At 43.7% G+C, this 26906-nt stretch overlaps 1 protein-coding gene across 10 annotated transcripts in view; it reads left to right on the forward strand.

The window, feature by feature from the left end:
- The window catches only part of LOC126991193 (zinc finger protein 239-like), a 62661-nt gene that overhangs the window by 27682 nt on the left and 8073 nt on the right, over window positions 1-26906 (forward strand). For 3 of the 10 annotated variants that reach the window (XM_050849965.1, XM_050849964.1, XM_050849966.1), the window contains exon 2: window positions 7299-9504. In XM_050849965.1, the coding sequence (XP_050705922.1) occupies window positions 7712-8794 (1083 nt within the window). In that variant the 5' untranslated portion in view covers window positions 7299-7711 and the 3' untranslated portion in view covers window positions 8795-9504. The other 7 variants (XR_007745249.1, XR_007745246.1, XR_007745245.1 and 4 more) reach the window with 7 other exon arrangements.

The following is a 26906-nucleotide window of genomic DNA, read 5'->3' on the forward strand; positions in this document are numbered from 1 at the left end:
TTAAAATTTTATAAAGACCTCTTCACTGTTTATTAATTAAACAAATCACTGGACGTAGTATATCTTGATTTCAATAAATCGTTTTATAAATTCACGAATCATAAATTACTTTCCAAATTAAAGCTAATAGGTATTGACGGTCAAGTAAACCAATTGTTCGCGTATTGGTTGAGCAACAGACAACAAAGAGTAGTGATTGACGGATTTAACTCAGAGTGGGCGCCTGTCACTAGTGGCGTCCCTCAGGGCTCGGTCCTTGGCCCAGTGCTCTTCATTATTTACATCAACGACGTGGATGTTGGACTCAATAACCGCATTAGTAAATTTGCAGACGACACAAAGATTGGCAACTCGGTTCTCATTGACGAAGACAGGCAAAGCCTCCAAGAGGATTTGCACAAAATTTCAGCAGTGGGATAGATGGGAGATGCCCTTTAACGTGAACAAGTGCCAGGTCCTTCAAGTTGGAACGAGGAATAAGAAGTTCGAATACGAAATGCGCGGCGTTAAAATAAAAAGCGTTCAATTCGTCAAAGACTTGGGGGTCAAAATCGCGTCAAACCTCAAATTCTCACAGCAATGCATCGATGCAGCAAATAAAGCGAACAGAATGTTGGGCTTCATTAAAAGAAACTTTGTATTCAAGAATAAAGATGTAATACTCCCACTCTACAACAGTTTAGTCAGACCCCACTTGGAATATGCGGTACAGTTTTGGTCTCCCCACCATGCAAAGGATATTGCTAAATTAGAAGGTGTTCAGCGTCGGGCAAAGAAAATGATCCCTTCCTTGCGCAACAAATCCTACGAAGAAAGGCTTTCTACCCTTAACATGTTCTCTCTTGAGAAGCGTCGCCTCCGAGGAAAACTGATCGAATGTTTTAAAATACTTAATGGTTTCACGAATGTAGACAGATCAACATTGTTTATGATCGATGACACTTTGCGCACGAGGAACAATGGCGTAAAACTCAGATGTAGACAAGTAAATTCAGACTGCACCAAATTTTTCTTCACCAACGTTGTAGTGCGAGAATGGAATAAGCTTCCACCGTCAGTGGTCCAGTGTAACACGATTGACTCCTTCAAAAATAAGCTCGACCGTCACTTCCTTCAACTTAATATCAACTAGAGTAGAAATGCAACGTTTTGGAGTCTTCTGATTAATGTAAAATCACTTAGGTTTAAGGACAGACCACCAAGTCTGGACCATGGGGTCTGTGTGGTCTGATTTTCTATGTAAATCTATGTAAATCAAAATTCCGAACGCTTCCACGAACACTCGACCATAGCCTAATGTTTGGCAGCGCTGCGATTAGCCTACCCGCCCGCACCACCACCTCCATTTCAAAGCCATATTTTCTTATTTCCCCACCTTCTTCGATTATTCTATGGCACTTATAAGCTGTGGAAATGTTCCACTGATCACCTCCAAGCATTAGAAGTCTACATGAAGCTTTTGTCATTGTTATATTGACCAAGAAAGGCAGTGATGTTTGCGATTGGCGGCAAAGAGTGAGGAGCTTGGAGTTACAAAACACGACTATTCTGAAGCTATTTATTCTTATTTTTCCATCTCCCACTATCCCTCGGTAGTTATAGGCTGTGGGCATCTTCCCTCGATCACTATCATTCATTAAAAGTCCACGGAAAGCTTTTGTTATCATTATGTTGACCACGAAAGGCAAAGAATGAGTCAGAGCTGAATAATAGGTATGGTGCGCGGGCGATGACGTCATCATCATACGAGAGTATAAATTAAATCAATTACGCCATCCTAGTTTAGGATATTGACTAATTATGCATGTCCTATATATTGTGCATATGTTAGATTTAGTGTTGTCAACAATGATCATGAAAAGATAATTTTACTTTCTGTTTGAGTAATATGTCGATAGTTCGACTTCATTTGACTTGTTCCTTGGTGAACGAAAACACTTTGTGTCAAAATATTTCGACAACTCTTTGTAAGACATCATTGAATCTTTCTTTTCTATTTTTTTTCTAGCTTCTAAAATATATTTAGTTAAGTTATGATGAAGATACAGGAAAATAATGGTACTCTTGAAAATATATAACGATACTTGCGTGATTGAAAATAAACGTACACGGCGACATCACTTCATATCACGACTGTACAGAAAGGCCCTTTAACATCCATTTAAAAATATGAAGACTTGTCAAATTATTCCTCTTTACTGTCAATGAACAATGTTACATACACAAACAAAAATAAAGGGCGTATAAGCCCTCAAAAGAGCTTGCGTATATATACGTACTAAACACTTCCCTAAGAGGTACGTATATGTACGTACTAAACACTGTTTAGTACTGTGTTTAGTGTGATGGAGACCTAGTGTCAGCCTGTGCCACGATTCGTGGCATCAAGACCATTTTTGCCAAGTTCAGAGCAGATGCGGAGAATCATTTCCACGACGTGTTCATGAAAGCGGAAGACCTTTTGGTCGAGGTGGGGTCATCGCATGACACCATCCCTGTGCCACGTCTCTGTGGACGACAGACCCAGCGATTAATTGTTACGTGCAAGAATGTTGAGGAGTACCTACTACTGCCGGGCGGTGTACATTCCGTTTGTGGACCACGTCTTGGCTGAGATGAAGAATCAGTTCGGTGACGACACAGTGCCTGTCGTACTTCAGCTCAAGCAACTCCTCAAAGGCCCCGAAATGGATGTTGCGGCTGTGCTTCAAGCGGACTCTATGAGCTCTCGACATTGAATCCCTGACACTCATGAAGGCGGAACGGCGCTGGGCATTATCTGTTCCGGGCTTCCAAACTATCAAAGAAGCCCAGGCACACACCAGCACCAGCATGTTCCCCAATCTCGCCATTCTCTTGAAAACTCTGTTGACGCTTCCAGTCTCCAACGCGGAAACCGAAAGGTCTTTCTCAGCACAGAAAAGGCTGAAAACCTATCTGAAGAGTACAGTCGGCCAAGAGTGCCTGAATGGACTTCCCCTCCTCTGTGTCCACTATGATATCCCCATTTCAGTCGAGAGTGATGAACAAATTAGGAAAAAAACGACTACTCTGTTCTTAGTGAGGCACTTGTTGATTACTTGGGAATTTGTAAATATATTTCTTTAGATCAGCCAATCTTTGCAAATGTGTTACCTCAGTCTCATGTAAAAGAAGCCCTATAAGAATTCCTTTTTATCTTCAGCTGTGTCTAATTTTACATATTAACTCTTTTCTGTAAAGGTTAGGTTTGTAATTTATATATGACCTGTATTATGATCACCCTTGCTGCTTACATATTGAAACTAACTAGTTTTCTTCGAATGCTCGTATGGTGATGATCTCTACCTGTTCAGATCTGCCTTTTCACTGGTCGGATGTACAATTTGAATTGTTTCTTGTTATTGCTTGCCAGCTTAAATATTGATTGCACTTCAAATATATATATATATATATATATATATATATATATATATATATATATATATATATATATATATATATATATATATATATATATATATATATATATATATATATATATCCTCAAGTAAAATGAATGAAGTTATGGATGAGAATGGAAAGATGTTGAAAGACGGGGAAGCTGTGAAAGAGAGATGGAGAGAATATTTCTAAAACTTAATGAATTTTGAGGGTGGACGTCCAGCAGCTGTAACAGCAGCAGTTTTGAGTAGAGGTAGAGGAGGAGTACATAAAGAAAGAAGTATAACATATGAAGAAGTAAATCAGGCAATATAAAGATTAAAAAATGGAAAGGCAGCAGGAATTGATGGAATCATAGCAGAAATGTTGAAGTGTGGAGGAGATGAAGTCGTGAAATGGATGGTCAAGATATGTGAAGTACCATGGGAGGGGGGGAGGTGCCAGCAGACTGGACAAAAGCCATCATTGTCCCAGTTTACAAGGGGAAGGGCAGGAGAGGGGAATGTGGGAGCTATAGAGGTATAAGTCTCCTGAGTATACCCGGAAAGGTATATGGAAAAGTCATAATAGAGAGGGTGCAAAGAATTACAGAAGAGAAAATCAGTGAAGAGCAAGGAGGCTTCAGGAAAGGAAGGGGATGTGTGGATCAGATAGTTTCCTTCAGGATGGTTGTAGGAAAAATAATAGCAAAAGGAAAGAAACTATACGCTGCCTTCATGGATTTAAAAAAAAAGCTTATGACAGAGTCGATTGGATTGCATTTTGGGATGTTTTGAAGATTTATGGTGTGGGAGGAAAACTGCTTAGTGCAATAAAGTCTTTCTGTGAGGATGCATCTGCATGTGTCAAAATTACTGGAGAAACAAGTGAACATGTTGAGATAAAAGTGGGCTTAAGACAAGGGTGTCACCATGGTTATTCAATATTTATATGGATGGTGTCATTAGAGAAATGAAGGGCAAAGTTGGAGAAGTTGGAGTAAGACTGTTCGATGAGGGAAGTAAGTGGGTACTGAATTCGATACTGTTTGCTGATGACACGGTGCTCATTGCTGAAAATGAAAGTGACCTACAAAATTTGGTCAGTGTTTTTGATAGTGTATGTAATAGGAGAAAGCTGAAAGTAAATGTCAACAAAAGTAAAGTGATGGTTTGTGAGCGAAGTAGAAGTGAGGTTGTAGATTTTGTATGCCCATAAGAGTGGGAATTGAATGTGAAAAAGAATGCAAAATAATTTTGAATGGTGAAGAAATGGAGGAGGTCAATGAGTTTAAGTACCTTGGATCAGTTATGTGTAAACATGGTGGTATGGAGGGTGAGATAAGAGAAAGGGCAGTGCAAGGAAGAAGGGTGGTAGGGTCTTTGGGACGAATCATGAATGGCAGAAGTGTGAGCATGGAAGTAAAGGGGGATTTGAGAAATACAATAATAGTACCAACCCTCACATATGCAAGTGAAACATGGGCCTGGAATGAAAGTCAGAGATCTAGAGTGCAGGCAGTGGAAATGAGTTATTTGAGGAGTGCTTGTGGTGTGAGTAGAATGGATGGAATGAGTAATGAAAGTGTGTACGAGCATTTTGGAATGTGTCACAGGGGTGAAGGGAAGAAGTGTGGAGTGGTGGAAGAAGTGAAGCGACAGACTTTAAAGTGGTTTGGCCGCGAGGAGCGAATGGAGGAGAGTAAGATGACCAGAAGGGTGTATGTGAGTGAGATAGAGGGAGGGAATGCTAGAGGACGACCTCCAGTGAAATGGAGGGATAGGGTGCAAGAGTACATTGGGGAGAGGGGGGAAAGATCTTTGAGAAACTTTGAGCAGGCAAGGAGGGAGTGTCTGGATAGAGAAAGTTGGAAGCTCTTCTGCCGTGGCCATCCCCTGGTGGGAACTCCTAGGAGCAGGCGTCGATGAAAAGATGATGAATGATGATGATATATATATATATATATATATATATATATATATATATATATATATATATATATATATATATATATATATATATATATATATATCTATAAACACACACACACACACACACACACACAAGAAAAAATCATTTGTCACATATACGCTGATTGCTCGGGAGCTGCGAATTTTAAGGAAAGAACAGCCATCACAATTCATTGGTCTTCACTGTTTTGAGGCTGTCGCTAACTTATGAAATTTTACCATAGGGCACCCCCCAAATTGATTTTCTGGATCCGCCCCTGGTTCAATTACGAAATGGGCGGCGTTAAACTCACAAGTATTCAATGCGTTAAGGACCTGGGGGTCAAAATCGCGTCAAACCTCAAATTCTCACAGCAATGCATCGATGCAGCAAATAAAGTGAACAGAAGGTTGGGCTTCATTAAGAGAAACTTTATATTCAAGAATGAAGATGTAATACTTCCGCTCTACAATAGTTTAGTCAGACCCCACTTGGAATATGCGGTACAGTTTTGGTCTCCCCACCATGCAAAGGACATTGCTAAATTAGAAGTTGTTCAGCGTCAGGCATCAAAAATGATCCCTTCCTTGCGCAACAAATCTTACGAAGAAAGGCTTTCCACCCTTAACATGTTCCCTCTTGAGAAACGTCGCCTCCGAGGAAAACTGATCGAATGTTTTAAAATACTTCATAGTTTCACGAATGTAGACAGATCAACATTGTTTATGATTGATGACACTTTGCGAACGAGGAACAATGGCATAAAACTCAAATGCAGACAAGTAAATTCAGACTGCACCAAATTTTTCTTCACCAACGTTGTAGTGCGAGAATGGAATAAGCTCCCACCATCAGTGGTCCAGTGTAACACGATTGACTCCAAAAACAAGCTCGACCGTCACTTCCTTCAACTTATATGAACTAGAGTAGAAATGCAACGTTTTGGAGCCTTCTGTAGAATCACAGACCACCTAGTCTGGACCAGGGGGTCTGTGTGGTCTGATTTTCTATGTAAATCTATGTAAATCTCTCTCTCTCTCTTTCCCCCAATATTTGTTAATGTCTTGTTGTATCGGCAAGTGTTTGTTGCATCCATTGTTTTGCTGTGGACTTTGTACAGCACAAGTGCTTGCATTATTTTGTCTCTGTATTGAGCCAGAGGCCTTCTAGTAGTCATGGAGGTCACAGCATCCCAGGCAGCGGACAGCCTGGTTCTGGTCCCCTTGTCCATCACCTTTGCTGCATCTTCACGGAGAGCAAGAGGGAGCTTTCTTCTTTACTTCTTGGCCTCCGAGAGTGTTTATTTGTCTCTGTGGATGTTTGTTTTCAGAGTTTTTGTCCCCTTTAATCTTGTTGGTGACAATTTGATTCTTTTGTGTTTAAACATGTCCGGTTTTGTTTTATTTTTCTTTATTTTTTTTTTGTTTTTGATCCAAGTTATCTTGTTGTTTTTTCTCTCAAAGCGGTGACGCTCTGCACTACAATATTTTAGTCAGACCCCACTTGGAATATGCGGTACAGCTTTGGTCTCCCCACCATGCAAAGGACATTGCTAAATTAGAAGTTGTTCAGCGTCGGGCATCAAAAATGATCCCTTCCTTGCGCAACAAATCTTACGAAGAAAGGCTTTCCACCCTTAACATGTTCTCTCTTGCCCTTTTCTGTGGTGGCTGTTCTGCAGCATTGTTCTGTCTCTGTTTTCCGCTTCCCATATCCACATGGTGCTTTTCAGCTGCCTGCTGCATGGTTGCCTCCAGGTTGTCAAGGGCAGCTAGTTCACTGCTCTGGGTCTATTTTGCCTCAGTTTCTTTGATGCAGTTGTCACAATATTGGGATTGAAAACCAGTAACTGTGTTGTGCTCTGCTACATTTTATGGAATTTGTAGATGCTTTTGGTATTCAGTTTCAAGCATGTTTCTATGAGGCTGTGATCTTTGTCCCAACAGCCACCCCTGGTGCTGGTGCAGCAGCGAGGGTCTGAGGTGGGTGCCGTGCTGCGTCCTCACTGCCGCTGACTTCTGTTGCAGTGGAGGCTGCAGGGCTGGGCAGCAGCCTGAGGGGCCAGGACCAGCAGGAGCAGCCTGCCACTGCTGTGAGGATGAGTGCCAGACCATGCACTACAGTACAGTGCAATTCCTTCATCATATTTTGTGCCAAAGAAAAAATTCAGTGCCATAACTTTGAACAGCACCTTGCATGCTCTGATCAGGGGTGTTCAGTAGAACCACCACTACCACCACCACCACTTTGCAACTAGCATCTCCAGCCATAAAGGAAAGGTCGAGTTTGAGTGGGAGAAGATTTGAGACCGAGAGCAAGTTCACCGGACACAGCCTTGCACACACTGCTGAAGGGAAGCATGAGTGCCAAGAGTGTGGGAAAAGACTCCCTGGGAAGGGTGACCTCAACAAACATACCCACATACTCTGGTGGAGGACCTCATGAATGCCAAGAGTGTGGCAAAGTGTTTGGTCAGAAGAGTGACCTTAATAGACATACCCTTACACACACTGGTGAAAGACCTCATGAATGCCTAGTGTGTGGCAAAGTGTTCAGTAGGAAGGGTGACCTTAACACACACACCCTTACACACACTGGTGAAAGACCTCATGAATGCCAAGAGTGTGGCAAAGTGTTCAGTAGGAAGAGTAGCCTTAACAGACACACCCTTACACACACTGGTGAAAGACCTCATGAATGCCAAGAGTGTGGCAAAGTGTTTAGTCGGAAGGGTGACCTTAACAAACACACCTTTACACACACTGGTGAAAGACCTCATGAATGCCAAGAGTGTGGCAAAGTGTTCAGTAGGAAGGGTAACCTTAACACACACACCCTTACACACACTGGTGAAAGACCTCATGAATGCCAAGTGTGTGGCAAAGTGTTCAGTAGGAAGAGTAACCTTAACACACACACCCTTACACACACTGGTGAAAGACCTCATGAATGCCAAGAGTGTGGCAAAGTGTTCAGACACAAGAGTCACCTTAACACACACACCCTTACACACACTGGTGAAAGACCTCATGAATGCCAAGAGTGTGGCAAAGTGTTCAGTAGGAAGAGTAGCCTTAACACACACACCCTTACACACACTGGTGAAAGACCTCATGAATGCCAAGAGTGTGGCAAAGTGTTCACTCAGAAGAGTAACCTTAACACACACACCCTTACACACACTGGTGAAAGACCTCATGAATGCCCTGAGTGTGACAGAAGGTTCAGTGTGAAGGGTGAACTAAATAGACACATACTTGCACACACTGGTGAAAGACCTCATGAATGCCTTGAGTGTGACAAAAGGTTCTTTTCTAAGTCTGAGTTGAACAGCCACGTTGTCACACACTCTGATCTGAGAGAGTTCAAGTGTGATGTTTGTCAAAAATATTTCAAGACAAAGCAGAATATTGCCAGGCACATGAAGATCCACTTCCCCTGAGGTGTTGTGTGGTGCTGCTGTATGTGGTGGCGGTGGAGGACAGTGTTTGGCAACACCGCCCTGGCTGAAGAACAAGACGAAAGAGAACACGAAGAGAGAAAGACAGACATGGAGGAACAACAAAAACAGAAAAGAAAGAAAGGAATGAAAAGACTAGTGAAAGAAAGAAGAGAAAGATGGACAAGAAAATATTACGAAAAAGCACGAACAGAAAGAAAAGGAATGGAGGAAAGGAAGAAATGATGAAAGAAGAGGAAGAGAATAGAAGGAAGAGGAGCAGCATCAAGACGGGGATAGTTAGAAAAGGGTCATCAGCATCCTCTTGGCTTATGGTCCATCTTCTCCCTTTCCTGGGGTGGGACTTGTCATGGTCCTCCTCCATCTTGCTGGTCCGGTGCAAATCCTTCCTCTATTCCCAACACTCCCAAGTCTTGTGTTCAGGGCCGGCCCAAGCCTCCATGGGGCCCTGAGCGAAATTGTATTTGGGGGCCCCCTAAGTAAATAAACAGGTAGACAATGTTCTTACTGTAAATGTGTCATGTTTAATTTGGTTTAAAAAAAGTGCAACGGCAATGTGGAACAATAAATTGTAATGCAAGATCAATAAAAACAAATAACACTTCCAAATTTCAACTTTATTAGCTCACAAAAATAATTATAAATTCAATTGTACAAAGACATAAAGAATAAAATAAAATAATGAATAAATACCACAGAAATATTTAATGATATAAATGAACAGAGCTACTGTACTGCACCTAAAACAAAGTAACACAAATGGTTTATTTCACCCAGTCTTAAAACCTATGCTTCCTGGCTTTTCTAGAGGCAAAGTAATTTATGACATCTGAATAAGAAATCTGATGGCTAACTTTGCTGTTGATACTTATCACTGCCAGTCCACTAAGCCTTTCTTGTGCCATGGAAGATCTCAAGTAATTCTTTATCAATTTGAGCTTGGAAAAGCTCCTCTCCGCAGATGCAACCGTCACAGGGAAAGGGCAGGCTATCCTCAGAGCTACCCAAAGATTTGGGTACAACTCACAGATCTCGTTTTGAGAGAGGTAAGTCAGCAGTTCAAATGGGGTCATCTGCGCTTCAGGAAGTTCTGGAAGGTTCTCCAGCTCTGTAGCCAGTGCACTCCCATCAATATCTGACTGTTCTCCGAAAGTTAGTTTGTCGCTGAGAAGCTGACACTGGTTCTTCCTTGTCTGTGCATCAAGCTGCCCAAAGTTAGAAAGCACTCCAAAAATGCTCCTGACCTCACCTAGGGACTGAAAGCGGTCCTCCAAAGACTGGATGGTACAGTCTACCACAGCATTAAAAAAAGAGACTTCCAGCCTCTTCATGGGATCAGTTTCAGGCTCATCAGGCGACTCATAGGCAAAGTGCCTTTTTGTAGTTCGCAGTCTCTTCTGTTTCAGCACAGCTTCAGTGTTCATTTCCTCACATTTCTCTCTTGCTGAGGTCTGTGCATCTTTAAAACCAGTTGCTCTGTAACGGATTAAATTTGCTTTATTTTTTTTAATGATACCTACAGCAACCTCTAGCTGCATGTTGACCGACTGGAGTAGCTTGCTTGTTGTGTTAATCTGGGAGAGAATGTCGTACCAAACCACACAGCAAATTTGAAATCTGAAGGATGCAATTTCTTCGGCAAGTGAGTGTGTCTCAACCTTTATTGTGGGCTCAGTAGCATTCTCCCTGACCTCTAGCAAAGCTTCTCTCACCTTGTCTGCTTGGTAGAGTAATGTCTTTATGCTGTTCACCCGACTTTCCCACCGTGTATCACTCCAAGACTTGAGTGTGATGTTCACATGTTTCTTCAAGATGGTCCACCTTTGAGGGGAACCTGAGAAAAGTTTGTAGATTTTCTCCACATTTCCAAAAAAACATGTAGCATCCATGGACACTTTAGCAGCATCGGAGACAACTAGATTCAGGCTATGTGCTCCACAAGGCACATAAAAAGCACGTGGATTTTTTCTTAAAAGCCTTGCCTGCACGCCTTTATTTGCGCCTTTCATATTGGCGCCGTTGTCATAAGATTGTCCCCTACAATCCTCAAAGGGGATGTTCAGCTCTTCCAGTTTTTGTAAAATTAGTGCAGACAAGCCTTGACCAGTAGATTCCGGAGCTATAACAAACCCCAAGAAGTGCTCCTTGATATCTGGTGTTTTTGTGAGACTCACTAAGCGCACAACAACAGACATCTGTTCTTGATGGCTCATATCTGGAGTGCAATCCAGTATGATGGCAAAGTACTTTGAGTCTTTAATTTCTGACACCATTGTGCCAAGTATTTTATCACTTATACAGGCTATCAACTCATTTTGAATCGTTTTACCTAGGTATGTGATGTGCTCTGCTCCACTTTCAATGCGCCTCACGTGATCTCTCAATACAGGATCAAATTTAGCTAACAGTTCAACTTCTTTCAGAAAGTTCCCATTGTCGTCTTTGTGTAAAGTGTCAGAAGATCCCCTCAGAGCCAGGTTTCTTTCTGCCAGTGACTGGATAATACTGATTAAGCGTGTGAGAACATCTCTCCAGCGATTTTTTTCTGCCTCGAGGAGGCCCATTTCTGTTTCATCAATGGTTTTTCCCTTGGAAAGACGCAAGCTAAACTCCTTCCATTTGACCATATTACTACAATGATCTTCAGACTTTTCATGCTGTTTGAGGTGCGCCTATGTTTACCCAATCCTGCTGTCCATCAGTTGCCAATTTTATGGACTTCTTAGAAAATAGTTTGCAGCAAAAGCAGTAGACTGCATCTTTACTTCTTGAATAAGTCAGCCAGCTACGCTTCACTTTTCCCCCATTAACTAATTGTCTGTTGGTATAATGATAATGGAAACTTCGGCCATCATATCTTTTAGGAATGAAAAGCTCTCCTTAATAGGCAGTGGCCCCCTGATCACCTGCTCAGTCCGGTCTGAATCTGACAGAAAAGAAGGCCACTCAGCTGGGTCCACTGGTGGAGCTGATGATGATCCGTGGTGAGAAGTGGACGTTGTGGTGGAGGTTGCTGAGGAAGTGAGCAAAGAAAAACAATAAGTAATACTGACTACTAATGGACATAATTATTGATCTCAGAATCATCAGAATGTTCTGCAATACAATCAGCAATTAACTTACCAGGTAGATCATCTGTAGTTGCAGACACAGAGGGACAGTGGGCACACAAGCTGGGGTGTGAGCTCTGTAGAAGATGTAGATGGACCTAAGATACAAAACAGCAACAAAAGCTTGCCATCAATGCCATGTTAGGTGTCATATTACTCTTGGAAATGATATTGCTTATTTTCTATTAAAAGTTTTAAAAATCCCTACAGGTGTTATAAAATAAAGCTCTCTAGTCTCTGCCAATGGAACAATTAAGATTTGCTGCAGAAATTTTATAATTATATAACGGGTGATTTGCTGTTAACTTACCAGGTAGATCGTCTGTAGTTGCAGACACAGAGGGGACAGTGGGCACACAAGATGGGGGTGCAAGCTCTGTAGAGGATGGAGATGGACCTAAGATACAAAACATTGAAAACAACAACAAAAGGTTGCCATGTTAGAGGCAATAAATAATACTTGACAATGTTGTTGCTTACTTTAAAACTTAACAATAAAACTTTAGGAGAATTCAACAATTGTAAATGGTGTTTTGCTGTTAACTTACCAGGTAGATCATCCGTGGTTGCAGACACGGAGGGGACATTGGGCACACAAGATGAGGGTGCAAGCTCTGTAGAGGATGGAGATGGAGAACTTAGAAGAAGAAGAAAAACATACACACACATTGATGAGATATTTGACTAAATTAATTTCCCTTGTGTAATTCTTACACTTAGAAATTAAATATAGGCTACTGTATGATGACCGTCTTCCCTTACCTGATGGATTGCATACAGTTGAGCCTGAGGATGCTGACTGCCACTGGGCTGCTTCTGTGCCTCCAAAATACTTTAACAGTGCTCCTGCGATGTTTAACAGAGCTTATGAGTTGACATAAAGGGTCTTTTCCGTTTGGCGTACAGCGCTAAAAGTAATTTTAATATAGATTTTTTTTATGTATTTTTGTCCGTAGAATCCGAATATCACAATATTTTTTTTGGAGAAATTAATAGTTTTTGAGTTGTTTGCCTTTAAAGTTATTTTCTTCCTATCTATTACTGAAGGAATTCAAACTTTAAAAAAAAAGTCGTAATATTCAGTATTATATACACCTGTAGAAAACATAAGCTTAGGTTAGGTTAGGTTAGGTTAGGTTAGGGGTTAGGTTAGGTTAGGTTAGGTTAGGTTAGGTTAGGTTAGGTTAGGAGTTAGGTTAGGTTAGGTTAGGGGTTAGGTTAGGTTAGGTTAGGTTATTTTGTAAGTTTTGTAAGTTTATTCTCCATGATTTCACTCTGAAAATACATAAATATGTATTAGATAGGAAGAAAATAACTTCAAAGGAAAATAACTTAAAAAACTATATTAAAATTAATTTTAGCGCTGTACGCCAAACGGAAAAGATCCGACATAAAAATATGTTCACAACTCAGTCAAAGTTAAATCTACACAAATATAAGCATGATAGCATTATTTAGGTTACTGTTACAAGATAAATTCTCTCATTTTTAACTAGCTAGCTAGTTGCTATTAGCGGATAAATTATCTCGTTTTTACCTAGCTAGCTAATTTGCTGTTAGTGGCTAGGCTACACAAATCTCTTGATAAACATTAGCCTACCAAACCAAAGCAAGTAATTAAACAAACATACCTTTATCTCGACATTTTTTCTCCTCTTCCTCTTTCTTCCTTTTTCTTTTCTCTGCCCCTGAGGGATATGTCCTTTTTTGTGACATCGTTAGCCTAACAACCTATGTTAAGGATGCGCAGGGCACACTGCATGTCGGGAACCGTCAGTTGCACGTGTTTGTTGTTGTTTTTCTGGGCAGGAAGCGCCGGTGCAGCGAAGCCTTATAGTCCGGTGGGCGGTGGCTTAGCGAAAAAAAAAGTGACACGCTGGATTAAAGCAACAAACTTTGCACACTGGTTGTTTGGGTCCCATGGAAGAATATTAGAGGGTGGTGCCACCACCAGCACTCTATTGAAATTGTCTCTTTGTACAATAATATATCTTTGATCATATAGAAATCACTATTTATACATGGGCGAAAAATAACAAATAGGCTACAATATATTTTTTTATTGCTCTTGGGGGCCCCCTTGTGGCCTCGGGGCCCTAAGCCACCGCTTACTTCGCTTATGCGTCGGGCCGGCCCTGCTTGTGTTACTGTTCCTCTCCATGCTCTCCTTGGTCTTACAACTGGTCTCCTCCCGGGCACCTCCATTCCCTCCACCGCCCTCAGCACTCCGCCCTCTGTCTCTCTCCTCACATGTCCCAACCATTGCAGCCTTCTCTGTCTCTCTCTCCTCTGTGTCTCCTTCACACCACATCTCTCAGCCACTTCCTCATTCTTTCCACTCAGTGTATATATGTGTGTGTAAGTTTGTATAATACATCTCTGCCTTACACAACGATTTTGAATATCCAGAGAGAGAGAGAGAGAGAGAGAGAGAGAGAGATGGCTTTCCGCTCGGCCCATGTGGTCACTTCAAGAAACAATCACAACAGTGAGGACTTGTGTTACTTGACTAACAGACGGTCACTGCTCTTCCCCTACGCCTATAAACAGTGGTGTTCCACAGGGCTGTGGGCTATCTCCCACTCTTTATGTTGTTCATTACTGATTGATTGATAGTTTATTGTTGCAGTTATACAACAAAGGAGAAGAGAGGAACCTGTCATCCCAAGCCCAGGCAATACACATTAATAATCTTTAATTCCAAAACAAACTGTACAATCCACTCTTGCCGATAACTCTCCTGTGCATTGCTCAGCATCTCAACAGAAGACCCTCACAACGGGAAGCATGACTCAAGGCTGGACGCTGCAGAACATTAACCTTTGACCTTGCTATCATTTCTGAATGGGACAGAGGTAACTTGGTGCCCTTCAGTGCCTCAAAAACTCAATTTCTCCACCCGTCAGCTCAACACAATCTTCCAAACACCTATCCCCTATTCTTGGACAACACTCAGCGGGGTCCATGATTTACTACCAAGCAAATGAGTGACTGCATCAACTGTAGCCGATGTAATGACCCTCATTTTGTCTCCCCAGAATGCCCCTCAGCCAGCCACTGTTGAGTCCACACCACTACGCAGCCTTAGACTCAGGTGACGAAAGTCGAGAAGATTACCAGAAAGGTGTGGAAATAGTTAACTATATGAAAGAAACCTCGAGGGCAGCAGCTGATAGGGGATTTGCAGGAGTAGAAATGGACAACAACTACAGAGTGGCAACTTATCTGGTATAGAGGTCATTTTGATCTTCTTTACACATTGCAGAGCAGGTGCAAGGAACAGTGCTCGCCTCTGTGGTGCAAGCAGTGGCGTAACACCCATAGCACAGGGGTGGCCAAAGCCCACGGGCCTCGGAGGTCCTGGGACGAGAGAGAGAGTGGAGGATTTACAAGGAGGCTGCAGCCTCAGGCCCTGGGTATTCAGGGGGCCCCCGATGAGGCAATGATTAAAAAACAAATAAATTAGTAAAATAAATAAAACCAACAAAAATAATGTGAAAATATCTTTTTCTTTTCCGTAAATTTACTGCTTTTCCCTTCGTAATATTTTCATTTTAGCTAAAATACAATAAGTAATGTGTCAACACTGCAACAAACAACACTGGAATCATTACGGTTCCCCTCTCCCGCGTGTTCGAATGGTACTGTCACTGTGTGGGATCTGTATTTTTTGCGGTTTTCAGAGTGAAATATCAGTGACCAAGTTGTGTTGTGTGTATCAGCATGTCTTGTAATAACCACTGATCATTGTCAGACAGTGATAAAACCCGGACTTTGCCACAGACATGATTTGTGATGAGTTTTGCGTGTTGACTTGATCTTTGAAATAAGAAACATGGCTGGCTGATGGCCGATCAGTGCATGACATGGTTCATGGTGGGTTCTGTATTTTAATAACTTATGTGCTGATGGGTAAGAATCCGACTTACTGATATTATAGTGAATACGAGCAACAACATTGTGTTGTGTTTTATCAGCATTCAGCATGTTGTATAATGACGAGTGGTCATTGTCGGTCAGAAAGCCCGGTCATTGCCACATACAAAGTGCGGTGAGTTTTGCAGTGGTGTTTCTGTATTGAGTGGTATGATGCGTGGCAGGATCCTGCTATTCTAAAAACTTTTGTGCTGAATAGTTATTATGATGGACTTGTTGGATTTGTGTTGTGGTATAAACCGTATAATGCAAGGGCTGCATGTTTAAAAGATATGGAGATTGTACCCAATCCTCACCCTAATCCTAAGTCCTAACCCAAATCCTAATCCCTTCCCAACCTCCTGAGCCCCCCGCACAACCCCCACAGACTATACCGCCCAAATGCGGCCCTCTGCGGATCCGAGACTTGAAAACTTGAATTTTTTTTTTTACAACAAAGGAGACAGCTCAAGGGCACACACAAAAAAAAACAATAATAAAAAAAGCACGCTACTCGCTGCTCCCAAAAAATAATTAAAAGGGGTGGCCGAAAAAAAGGTCTATTTCGGGAGGAAAGGTGTCCTGATACCCTCCTCTTGAAAGAGTTCAAGTCGTAGGCAGGAGGAAATACAGATGAAGGAAGATTGTTCCAGAGTTTACCAGCATGAGGGATGAAAGAGTGAAGATGCTGGTTAACTCTTGCATAAGGGGTTTGGACAGTATAGGGATGAGCATGAGTAGAAAGTCGTGTGCAGCGGGGCCGCAGGAGGGGGGGAGGCATGCAGTTAGCAAGTTCAGAAGAGCAGTCAGCGTGGAAATATCGATAGAAGATAGAAAGAGAGGCAACATCGCGGCGGAATTTAAGAGGTAAAAGACCATCAGTAGGAGGAGGAGAGCTGATGAGACGAAGAGCCTTAGACTCCACTCTGTCCAGAAGAGCTGTGTGAGTGGAGCCCCCCCACACGTGAGATGCATACTCCATACGAGGGCGGACAAGGCCCCTGCATATGGATAGCAACTGTGCGGGGGAGAAGAACTGGCGGAGACGATACAGAACGCCCAACCTCGAGGAAGTTGATTTAGTGAGAGAGATGTGAAGTTTCCAATTGTGATTTTGAGTTAAGGATAGACCGAGGATGTTTAGTGTTCAAGAAGGTGACAGCTGAGTGTTGTCGAAGAATAGGGGATAGGTGTTTGGAAGATTGTGTCAAGTTGATAGGTGGAGAAATTGAGTTTTTGAGGCACTGAAGGACACAAAGTTCCTTCTGCCCCAATCGGAAATGATAGCAAGGTCTGAGGTTAAGCCTTCTGCGGCCTCCAGTCTGGAGTCGTGTACTTTCTGTTGTGATGGTCTTCTATTGAAAGAAGTTGAATAATGCAGAGTGGAGTCGTCGGCATATGAGTGGACAGGACTTTGTTATGGAAAGAAGATCACTGATGAATAACAGGAAGAGTGAGTGATAGGACAGAGCCCTGTGGAACACCACTGTTGATAGGTTTAGGGGAAGAACAGTGACTGTCTACCACTGCAGAGATAGAACGGCCGGAAAGGAAACTGGAGATTAAGGAACAGAGAGAGGGATAGAATCCGAAAGAGGGCAGTTTAGAAAGCAAAGAGTTGTGCCAGACTCTATCGAAGGCTTTCGATATGTCTAGCGCAACAGAGAAAGTTTCATCGAAACGGCTAAGAGAGGATGACCAAGATCAACCGACTTTGATACATAAGGGTGGACACAAGAGTAGACAGGAGCTTAAGAATTACGGACCAATCTCCCTTGTAAACACAGTAGGGAAAGTTTTTTGTGCAGTGCTGAATGAAAGGTTGTGTAAATGGATTGAGAGGAATAGGGTACTAGGTGAGGAACAGAATGGTTTCCGGGTTGACAGGAGAGCTGAAGATAATATGTTTGTGGTGAATGAACTGATTGAAAGGAAAAAGAGAGCAGGAGAAAAGTTGTACTTAGGTTTTCTAGACATAGAGAAAGCTTACGACAGGGTTAATAGGAGTATGTTGTGTAGAGTGCTGGAGCAGATTGGATTGAGTGATAAGTTTGTGAACATAATTAGGAGTATGTATGCAGGCACAAGAGCTAAATACAGGTTAGGGAACCTAGACAGACTGGGTGAAGGGCGAGAGAGGAGTGAGGCAGGGTTGCATTCTGTCACCAACATTATTTAGCCTGTATACAGAGGAGCTGGCAGTTAGGATGAGAAGAATGAATGCGGGAGTGAAAGTTGGAGAGGACAAGTTGTGTGTGTTGTTGTATGCGGATGATGTTGTGATTTTGAGTGACTCTGTGGGAGACTTACAAAGAATGTTAGATGTGGTAGGGGGGTATGGAAGAGATTTTGGTGTTAGATTTAGTAGTGAGAAGAGCAAGATTATGATAGTCAATAGGTCAGAGGATGAGAGAGAAACAACTTGGAGACTGGAAGGGAATGAGTTGGAACAGATGGATGAATACAAGTACCTAGGGGTGTGGATGGAGGTAAATGGATGCGGCAGGGCCAAGAATGTAAAGATAAGTTTGACAAACCAGTGGGTAGGCCGTTTAGGGAGTGCAGCGAGGATGAGAGCGAGCAAGTATGATGTCATCCGTGAGGTTTGGAAGAGTGTGGCTGTCCCGAGCATTATGTATGGAATAGATGTGATGACATGGAATGAGAGTGAGATACAAAAATTGGAGGTGGGGCAGAATAGGGTAGCAAGAATGGCACTGAATGCACCAAGGTTTGCAGCAATAGAGGCTCTTAGGGGTGACATGGGATGGAGCACGTTTAGGGAAAGACTAGTAAAGGCAACCTTGAGATATAAAGTGAGACTGGAACAAATGGAGGATGCAAGATTAGCAAGAAAAGTATACTTGTGGAATATAAGAGATGGCAAATGGGCGAATAAATGTGGGCGAATGATAGACAGGAATGTTATGCTAAGTAGGTGGGTGTACCGACCCTTTGAAGATAGGCAAAATTTGTTTGAATGGAGAGTAACAAACAGGAATGGAGAGGGGTTTGAGTGGGATGTAAGAAAGTGGAAGAATGTGATAGATATGGCAGTTAAAGATGAGGGATTGAGAAAGTGGAAGAATGAGATGGAAAGAAAGGAAACTCTCGACTGGTACAGGGAGAAAGAGGCCCCAAAGTGTGAGGTGTGGTATGAGGGAAGCCTGGGAGGTGATCTTTTCCGCGCAAGAGCGCAGTGTCTGGATGTGAATGCAAGGAACTATAGATGGTCTGAGTCCCGCAGCAAAGTGTGCCAGATGCGTGACAGGGGTGTGGACGAGACTGTGCAGCATGTAGTGCAGGAATGCAAGAAGTATGACAGGGAGAGAACAAAAATGATGCATGTGTTTCTGAGCGAGATGGGACGTGGAGTGAACGGGAGGACGGCACGGGAGTGGATGGTGCTGCTGCTGGGGCTCAGTGGAGAGACGAGTGGACGAGTGATTGAGGCAGTGAAAGAGTTCTTGGAGGGCATGTGGCGTGAAAGATGTAGGGAATGATATCTTGCCCCGAGAACATAGACTTCCCGCATGTTTTGTTTTCTTTTCACAGGAGCCACCTGTGACATCAAGATCAAGATCATCGTGCTCCTGTGCACGGTGTGCCTCGACACGAGCAGGAAGGAATGGAAACGGAAGAAAGAGGACAAGGAGGTGCAGACAGAGGCCAGCGTGGTGGAGAAGGCTGCCCAAACAACCAGCGTGCAAGCCGCCCCAGCGAGTGAGCCTGCTGCCCCCAAGATCACCGTGGAGTCCAGGGAAGTGGAGGTGCAGGTCGAGGATGTTGGGGGAGGTAAGGGTGGGTGTGGAAAGTGTGAGAAGCAGAAGGACAGGCCACAGGTGAGGAAGGCGATAAAGAGTATGCCCCCCATTCGTGTCGTTGGGGACAGCATGATGAAGAATGTTAAGAGTCAGTTGGGGTGTAAGGCCGAGGGGAGTGGTGTGGAGAGCTTGAGTGGTGCCAGGATTGGAGAAGTGAGGAGGAAGGTTGAGGAGAAGGCAGGAGGGTTTAAGGATGGCCTCTTGATCATTCAGGGTGATGGGAATGATTTGGAGAATGTTGGCACGGAAGACACGGTAAGAGAGGTGGTAGAGGTAGTGAAGGCAGTGGAGGGTAAGAATGTGAGAGTGGCAGTGGTTGGGGTTATGAGGCGCCCTAGAGAAGGGGAGAGGTATGAGAGGGTGAGGCAGAGGACGAACGTTAGACTCCAAGAGGCACTGCTACAGTTGAAAGTGGAGTGGCTGAGGGGTACATAAGAACATAAGAAGAACATAAGAACATAGGGAAACTGCAGGAGGCCGGGTGGCCTACACAGGGCAGCTCCAGAACCCCCCCCACTACTCACGGTGGGTGAGGTGTAGTTACAGGGGTTACAGGTAGAGGCTTGATCCTCGTTATATCGGCGGTACCCAGGCACGCATCCAGCACCCCGTCACCTTACTGCACCCACACCTCACTGCCACCTGCCATCCTCGTCCATGTAGTTATCCAGTCTACTCTTAAAACAAGCTATCGTCCCTGCACTAACTATGTGATTGCTGAGTCTATTCCATTCCCCTACCACATTGTTACTAAACCAATGCTTGCCTATATCTCTCCTAAATCTATACTTTTCTAATTTAAATCCATTACTGCGAGTTCTATTCTGTTGGCTAATTCTCAGTACTTTACTTATATCGCCTTTGTTGAAACCCTTGACCCATTTGAATACTTCTATCAGATCTCCGCGCACTCTTCGTCTCTCTAGTGAATGTCAGTTTAGATGTTTCAGCCTATTTTGATATGTGAGGTTCCTCAGCCCCTGAATCATCTTTGTCATCCTCCTCTGAACTGATTCTAACAAGTTGATGTCCATTCTGTAGTGTGGGCACCAAAACTGGACAGCATAATCTTAGTGTGGCCTAACTAACGCTAAATAGAGTCTGAGGATGACCTCTGCACTCCTGTTGGTTACCGTCCTGTTAATAAAGCCTAATACCCTGTTAGCCCTATTCCTCGCACTAATACATTGCTTCCTTAGTTTTAGGTCAGAGTTCACTAACACTCCCAAATCCCTTTCACACTCAGACCTGCCTATCGCTGTGGAGTCTAAACTATACCCATGTAATGAGTTGAGTGTTCCTACACTAAGTACGCTACACTTGGTGATGTTAAAATTCATCTGCCATTTCTCTGACCAAGCTGACAGTTTGTTGAGATCCTCCTGCAGTGCTCTAGCATCCTCCCCTGCCCTAATAGTGTGTCCTATTTTGGTGTCATCTGCAAATTTACCTGTCACTAGTTATCCCATTGTCTATGTCATTGATGTAGATAATGAATAGAAGCGGGCCTAAAACTGAACCTTGAGGAACCCCACTGGTAACATTACCCCATTCGGATTTTTTACCGTTAATGGTAACCCTCTGTTTCCTGTCACTAATCCACGCCTTAATCCAATCAAATACCTTCCCTCTTATCCCATGAGCCCTGACTTTATTCAACAGTCTCTGGTGAGGTACCTTATCGAAGGCTTTACTAAAATCAAGATAAACTACATCATAACTCTCATCATTGTCAGCTGCCTCGTATACTCTATTATAAAAGGATATAAGATTAGTGAGGCACGACTTTCCTTTAGTAAACCCATGCTGTGAGTCGTGAATTAAACTATGTCTGTCTATATGGTCCCTAATACTATCAGCTATTACTGACTCAATCATTTTACCTATAACTGACGTCAAACTAATCGGCCTATAGTTCTCCATAGAAGATTTGTCTCCCTTCTTAAATATTGGAATAACGTGTGCCTGCCTCCATGAAACAGGCACCACCCCTGTGTCTAGTGACTTCCTAAATACTTATGTTAACTGCCCACTTATTTCATTTTCGCATTCCTTTATTACCCTGGGGAAAAGTTCATCTGGCCCTGGCGCCTTAGTGACTTTAAGTCTATCTATCTGTCTAATCACGAGCTCCCTACTTATGTTGATGTCGCTTAATTCTTCTACCTCTTCTCCCCTGTAGATCTGTTCTCCCTGAGGTATATCATCTAATCTTTCTTTGGTAAATACAGTTAAGAAATATCTATTTAACGCCTCGCTCATTTACTCTGTTGCCTTTGAAGTTAATAAATAGTGAATAATTGTTGATGAGGAGGTAAATATTGTTAGGCCCGCCGCCTGCCCCAGTGTTCTTCCCGCGGCCATTTTAAGGTTCCTCGCGCAGTGCTGGGAGAAAAGGCACAAATGTCTGAATAAGTGAAGATAATTGTGACTTTATTCCAGGTTAGAAAATTACGTAACATTGAAAAGGACGGTGTGTGAATAAGAGGAAGGGAGGAATGAGAGGAGGAGGACCTGATACAAAGCGTTACAGGTCAAAAGAAGAAAAAGAACCACGCCCTTCGCACCATGGCCAGCACCGCACCAACTCCTGCCCACACCCAGCCATGGGTGAGGTAACGTCCCGCCCGGCCCCGCCCCTCAGTGCCCCATCGAGCACCTGCTCCCACGACACCTCAGCGCCCTGGCCATGCTGCCCACTCTGACCTGCCCACGGTGCTGGCAGCGGCAGGCGTCCACCCTCACGGCAGGAAGCTGTCACCCGCCTCACCTGTGCCTTCCTCGGGAGGACGGGGCAGCCTGTGAGGCCCACATGCAGGTAAAGATTTGTTTTAGGTCCATGCCAGCATCTAATTACCTACCTATGAAGCATCAGTATCTCTTCATATATCTTTTCTACTAACCTTCAACAGTCATGGAAACGCTTTGAAAATCTAATTCAAGGACTTTTTTTTACTCCTGAAAATAGGGGATAATGTTTACAAAAGCGCGTCGCCTCCTCTGGCGACGACCGCAGTGACACTGCAGCCGCCGCAGCCGTAAAATAGCTCGCAGAGGGTTTAGGGTCGGGGAGCATATATAAACTACTCCAACGGAACTTTATGACCTACTAACGGGGGTGGCTGCGCCCCCATCGACCCCCCCCCCCCCCCCCCACACACACATATATATGTGACTTATTTCAGCGAGGAGGTATTTCTCGCAGCACCGGCTGCAGTGTCGCAGCGGTCGTCGCCAGAGGAGGCGACGCTTTCATAAACATTATCCCCTATTTTCAAGAGTAAAAAAAAGTCCATGAATTGGATTTTCAAAGCGTTTCCATAACTGTTGAAGGTTTGTAGAAAAGACATATGAAGAGATAGTGATGTTTCATAAGGAAGGTAATGAGATGCTGGCATGGACCTAAAACGAATCTTAAGCCACATGCCTCCACACCAGGGCTCGTGTGAGTGACTACATCGCCGCGGCCCTGCTTGGTTAGGTATGTGTTGAGAGAGTTTCCCATCTCACTGCGGTACTTGTCACCCTAGCCATGGGTTAGATCTCATTATTCCATGCATTTTGAACCCTATACATATGCATCGCAAATTGACAGAAACACTGCTACTGATTTTAAAAGTCAGTGTTTTTTTGCGGGCCACGGTGTTGTGGGCCCGGGCGTGGGAGGGATAGCGTACGACTCTCAATAATTTGAGCCACACTCGCCTGGTAAGGTTAGATTAATTCTACGGTGTTCTACTACTACTGTTTTATTTTTCTATTTTTACGAAATAATTACGGCTACCACTGTTGACGCGCGCCACATTTGACTGCTCTGGCGACGGGCGCGGCGGCGGTGCAGCCGGTGTTGCGAGAAATACCTCCTCGCAGAAATAAGTCACATATACATGTGTGTGTGGGGGGGGGGGGGGGCAAAGGGGGCCGTTAGCTGTTAGGTCGTAAAGTTCGGTTGGGATAGTTTAAATATGTTCCCCCACCCTAAATCCTCTGCGAGCTATTTTGCGGCTGTGGCGGCAGATGATGAAATTGCAATAAGTCAGTTTTTAGTAGTTTCTGAAGAAAAAACTCCAAATGAAAAAGCACAATATTTTGTCCCGAAATAAATAGCCAGTGTATCAAATTTTGAGATGGGCAACTCTCTGAACATTTACCTTTACTTACAGGCTTCTTGTACCTCACACAGTTTATGCATTTCTTCTCAGCCATGGCGCACTCCTGTGATTTATGATTGCCAAGGCATTTAGGGGAGGCGGTGGCTGAATCGACAGAGTAACACCACCGCGTTCAGGAGGACGCGAGTTCAATCCCCGACCGGTGCCACCAAGCTGGGATTTTTCAGCCGCCGCCGAGCGGCTTAAAAAACTACCCACATGCTGTCCAGAAGACCACCTATGAACCCGGACTCTAGATTCTAGGATTAAAGATGAGCTCCGGGAGGACAGCATGAGCCAGTGCAAGATGGCGCCACTATAAACACTCGCCTGCGCCAGAACGGGCTGGGCCGACCATCAGGACCCACCGGGAAGAAGCCTTGGGCCGACCATCAGGCCCCACCAGGAAAAAGCCTACCGGCGCTATAGGCTGCGACGTAAAAAAAAAAAAAAAAAATATTTGAAACATTATTTTGGGGCTTCCCCATTTGTCTTAGCAGTACAGTTGGCCTCAAGATGGCCATATCTCTGACAATGATAGCATATAATTGCATGGTATCTGTCTCTCATTGTGTATATTCCCCACTCTAATTTTAGCATGTCGTGATTCTTGTGACTCAGCTCTCTCACAGTTGGGTCACACCTCAGAATGTAGTGCATCGTGCCGCCAGCCACAGGCTTACTAAAAACCAGCTCAGTCTTATCCTCAACACCCTCAATTGTGTGTAAGAACTCATTGCGGTCTAAGATGGTCTCCTTTATCTTTTCCTTGGTCTCGTCTTTATGCACATTGCATCTTTGGTTTCATCTTTCCAACACTCTTGGCACTAATTTGCTCAACAGACTCCAGTTTTTGAGCAGCCTCAGCCCTTGTGTTCTCATTATCAAAGTTCATGACAATGTTCCCTCCATTAGTGAGTCTTGAATCAGTTATTTGAATGCCATTCAATGCCTGGGAGACTTCATCCTTCATGTCTGTTGCCTTCTTTTCTGGGGGCTTCGTGGTGCAGTGGTTGACACACTCGGCTCACAATCGAGAGAGCCCGGGTTCGATTCCCGGGCGGAGTTGAAAAATTTGGGCGGCTTTTCCAATACCCTACTCCCCTGTCCACCCAGCATTTTTTTTTTTTTTTTTTTTTTTTTTTTTTTAAATTGCTGCCTATTACGTCAGTAGGCATCTACCCGGTGGGGCCTGATGGTCGGCCCAAGGCTTCTTCCAGGTGGGGCCTGATGGTCGGCCCAGCCCGTTCTGGCGCAGGCGAGTGTTTATAGTGGCGCCATCTCGCAGTGAATGGGTACCAGGTATTAATCAGGGGTTGTGTTCTGTCTCCTGGGGTCTGTTCCCTTCTCCTATAATTCCTTCCCCTTCTGTCTCTCTCCGGCATATGACCACAGATGTTGCGCCGACTAAACAAAACTTTCCAACTGTTCCCTTCTCCTTAATTCCTTCCCCTCCTGTCTCTCTCTGGCATATGATCACAGATGTTGCACTGACTAAATGAAACTTTCTACTTTCCCTTCTCCTTAATTCCTTCCCCTCCTGTCTCTCTCTGGCATATGATCACAGATGTTGCACTGACTAAATGAAACTTTCTACTTTCCCTTCTCCTATAATTCCTTCCCCTCCTGTCTCTCTCTGGCATATGACCACAGATGTTGTGCCGACTAAACAAAACTTTCTACTTTCCCTTCTGCTATAATTCCTTCCCCTCCTGTTTTTCTCTGGCATATGATCACAGATGTTGCGCCGACTAAACCAAACTTTCCAACTTTCTATCCACGCCCCTCAAGAGAGCCTACCGCCACTATAGGCGTACACGTAAAAAAATAAGAATAAATAAATAATTAAATAAATAAATAAATAAACATGTCAAGTCCCTATGACACGCTGTGCTGGCTCCGGCTCTGCTCACATTACTACCATTAGATTTGCATAGCTGCCGTGAGGTCCACTCTTCATTACACACATGCGCGCATACGTACGTGTGCGTGTGTGTGTGTGTGTGTGTGTGTGCCTTCATTAACCCGGCAGCAGCGGTGATCATGTTTCTTAATGGTCCCTCCAAGCGAGAAAAATAAGAAAAAAATCACCCCTCACACAAACCGTTTCATAATATATATCAAAGCATTTGTGATCAGATTATGTATCATCTATTTGGGGGGTTTATATCATGGCACAAATTTGGCTCATCACTGCTACACGGTAAAGCCACAAATTTGGCCAGTCGCTGCTACATGGTAAAGCCACAAATTTGGCCAGTCGCTGTTACACAGTAAAGCCACAAATTTGACCCATTGTTTTTTTTTTTTTTTTTTTTTTTTCCCAACAACAAAAGAGATGGTTCAAGGGCACAAAAAACTAAAACAATAATAAAAAAGCCCGCTACTCGCTGCTCCCAAGAAAGAATCAAAAAAGGTGGCCGAAAGAAAGGTCAATTTCGAGAGGAGAGGTGTCTGATCCCATCTTTTGAAAGAGTTCAAGTCGTAGGCAGGAGGAAATACAGATAAAGGAAGATTGTTCCAGAGTTTACCAGCGTGAGGGATGAAAGAGTGAAGATGCTAGTTAACTCTTGCATAAGGGGTTTGGACAGTATAGGGATGAGCATGAGTAGAAACTCATGTGCAGCGCAGCCGTGGGAGGGGGGGAGGCATGCAGTTAGCAAGTTCAGAAGACTCCACTCTGTCCAGAAGAGCTGTGTGAGTGGAGCCTCCCCACACGTGAGATGCATACTCCATACGAGGGGGGACAAGGCCCCTGTATATGGATAGCAACTGTGCGGGGGAGAAGAACTGGCGGAGACGATACAGAAAGCCCAATCTCGAGGAAGCTGATTTAGCGAGAGAGGAGATATGAAGTTTGCAGTTGAGATTTCTAGTTAAGGATAGACCGAGGATGTTTAGTGTTGAAGACGGTGACAGCTGAGTGTTGTCGAAGAATAGGGGATAGGTGTTTGGAAGATTGTGTTGAGTTGATAGGTGGAGAAATTGAGTTTTAGAGGCATTGAAGGACACGAGGTTCCTTCTGCCCCAATCGGAAATGATAACAAGGTCTGAGGTTAAGCGTTCTGCAGCCTCCAGTCTGAAGTCGTGTACT

This window comes from Eriocheir sinensis, unplaced genomic scaffold (genome assembly GCF_024679095.1).
Source record: "Eriocheir sinensis breed Jianghai 21 unplaced genomic scaffold, ASM2467909v1 Scaffold25, whole genome shotgun sequence".
Taxonomy (NCBI): domain Eukaryota; kingdom Metazoa; phylum Arthropoda; class Malacostraca; order Decapoda; family Varunidae; genus Eriocheir; species Eriocheir sinensis.